General features: G+C 36.9%; 1 protein-coding gene across 1 annotated transcript in view; it reads left to right on the top strand.

The window, feature by feature from the left end:
- The window catches only part of LOC106108717 (nesprin-1-like), a 33,432-nt gene that overhangs the window by 23,381 nt on the left and 7,326 nt on the right, over positions 1-2,725 (top strand). Inside the window, exons 3-5 of the mRNA XM_013289978.1 lie at positions 147-298; positions 1,165-1,338; positions 1,973-2,305. Coding sequence (XP_013145432.1) covers positions 147-298; positions 1,165-1,338; positions 1,973-2,305 — 659 coding nt within the window. The remainder of the gene's footprint in view (positions 1-146; positions 299-1,164; positions 1,339-1,972; positions 2,306-2,725) is intronic.

Raw genomic sequence — 2,725 nt, 5'->3', positions numbered from 1 at the left:
TCTCGATTTTTTTACCAGGTCACAAAATTATTCGCTAAATTTGAAACATGATTTTAGTGATTTATAACTATAAAATTTGTTAACGGATTTTGCATAAACAATTATATGTAACTAAAATTATGTTCATTTGTCTATTTTTTTACCAGACGAACGAGAGAACGTGCAAAAGAAGACTTTCCAGAAATGGGTGAATTCGCACTTGGTACGTGTAGGGTGCCGCATCGGCGACCTCTACGTGGACATGAGAGACGGCAAGATGCTCATCCGACTCCTCGAGGTGCTTTCAGGAGAGAGACTGGTGAGTTCACATTATCTAGTAAAGTAATATCGGAAAAATACATAAGGGTTATACTCTAAACTACGTATAAATAGGTATATATTGTTCTCTTAAATTTTTTATTCAAAGGGAGTGGGAGGAAAGACTGGTTTTACTAAAATGTCTCGACAGTAGAATCTCTTAGATGTGCAACGTAGCCTAAAATGTCTCATACGTCAATACTAAAAGAAAGGAATAGATAAACAAAAAGCTGATTAATAATAATCCAGCTTGAGATTTATTATAATCTTAATATGAATTGTAATTAAGATGACTCTCAGTCTAACAGAGGTGTGAGCAGTGGTGTTCCAATAGTTATATTTTCTCTTTTTAAAAAATATCTCTATCGATGTAACGATGTAAATACCCACAGCGTGAGAAAACGAATCAAGACAAAAAGTTAAACCTGACTTTGCCTAAAAGGGTCTCTTCTCTGCTACCGACTTCGACATACATGGACCTCACGGGAAGACGACAATTTTGTTTTCTGGATTTTATTCCTTATGTTTTTATCGAATCGTTCTAGAGCTTTCAAAAATCACGTTACTGTAACAATTTCATTTCATGTTGTTTATGTTTCAAAATTGCAATTGTAGAGAATCTAATATTAGTAATTTTAGAACAAATGGTAACTGTGATACATTTTATATTCATTGAAAATTGAATAGCTTTACTATGCTATACCCTTTTCCAATATAATGTTCGTAAAATACGGGTTTCTTACCACGATTGGTTTGCTTTAGCTCACCAGACGACACTAAAAACCACGACAGTAAAGTTATATACCTATTCTAATAGTAGGATACGTGACGTGTGGAAAAAGAGTTTAACATTGATGATTGTTCCAGCCGCGGCCGACAAAAGGCAAAATGCGTATCCACTGCCTGGAGAACGTAGACAAAGCGCTGCAGTTCCTACGCGAGCAGCGCGTTCACCTCGAGAACATGGGCTCGCATGATATCGTCGATGGGAACCCAAGACTTAGTCTCGGACTTATATGGACTATTATCCTTAGATTCCAGGTATATGTCTATATTAATGAATTTATTATTTATACGTAGGCAATACTTATTAACAATGGTTTTTTGAATGGTTGTTTGGTGTGAAAAAATGTGATATATTTTAAAATACTGGCTGTTATGTGTAATATAGCTTATTTTACTCACAAATTATCTTTCTATTAGCGAAAGAATTTTTATAATGGGCTCAGTAGTTTTTTAATTATTTCAATCTTACTAATATTATAAATGCGAAAGTTTAGACGGATGAATAAATGGATGGATGTTTGTTTGAGTTTGTAGTCTAAACTGTTGAACAGATCTCGAAGAAATTTGGTATAGACGTCTCTACGTCTACAGTACAGTACAGTCGTACAGACTATCCTCTGATAGTCTGTTCTTCCAGACTATCCTCTACGTATATAGGCTCCTCACTTTTTTTTTAATTCCACGCGGACGGAGTTGCGGGCGAAAGCTAGTACATACATAAATACCAAAATACGAATCTTTTCTCTTAATAATATTAGTATAGTACAGTGACCTTTTTTCTTTATTTATTTTTAAAATATTTCTCAGAACACCCTAACAGGAACGCTAAGCTTTTTAACGTTTCAGAATTTCTTTATTGTTGATATCTATACATGGTAATTTTCAACAGATCCAAGACATAACAATCGAAGAGACAGATAACAAAGAAACGAAATCAGCAAAGGACGCGCTGCTGCTGTGGTGTCAGATGAAGACTGCCGGCTACAACAACGTGAATGTACGCAACTTCACCACCTCCTGGCGGGACGGGTTGGCTTTCAACGCAATCATACACAAACACAGACCAGACCTCATCCAGTTCGAGAAACTCCACAGGAACAATCCTATGCATAACCTTAATAATGCATTTAACGTGGCTGAAGAGAAACTCGGATTAACCAAACTATTGGATGCTGAAGGTAATTTTTACTTTAAGTTTGCTTGCAGGCTTAGAGAATACTATGTACGCTGTACAATCGCGGAATTCCCCAGTGTTCCACTTTAGGAAAATTGTCTCATTCATCGCAACGCGACAATCTTCGCCCCTTCTTACAAATAACCGTGTATCTAGTTCGGTAATAAAACTTAATAAAATAAAACTTTTTAACAGTGGTAGTGCCCGCTTTAGCATCTTAGCCAATTACTAATACCACGACCACACAGAAGACAGCCGTCAAATGGAAGCAATTCCGTGTTTCGTCTGATGATTGTGGTGCCGGAGGCCTAATTTAAGTCCATTCCTCTTTACCACCCTTTTCTTACAAGGAGATTATGGGAACGGGAAGTGGATTTGACGGTGGAGGAGATGCATAGAAATGGGAAATATCCTCTTTATGTGCGTCTCCTCCTCCGTCGGATAAGGGTAGGCAACGCATCTGCAACT

Source organism: Papilio polytes, unplaced genomic scaffold (genome assembly GCF_000836215.1).
Source record: "Papilio polytes unplaced genomic scaffold, Ppol_1.0 DF821400.1, whole genome shotgun sequence".
NCBI lineage: Eukaryota > Metazoa > Arthropoda > Insecta > Lepidoptera > Papilionidae > Papilio > Papilio polytes.
Note: the sequence above shows the minus strand (reverse complement) of the source record. Positions and strands in the feature narration are given on the sequence as shown.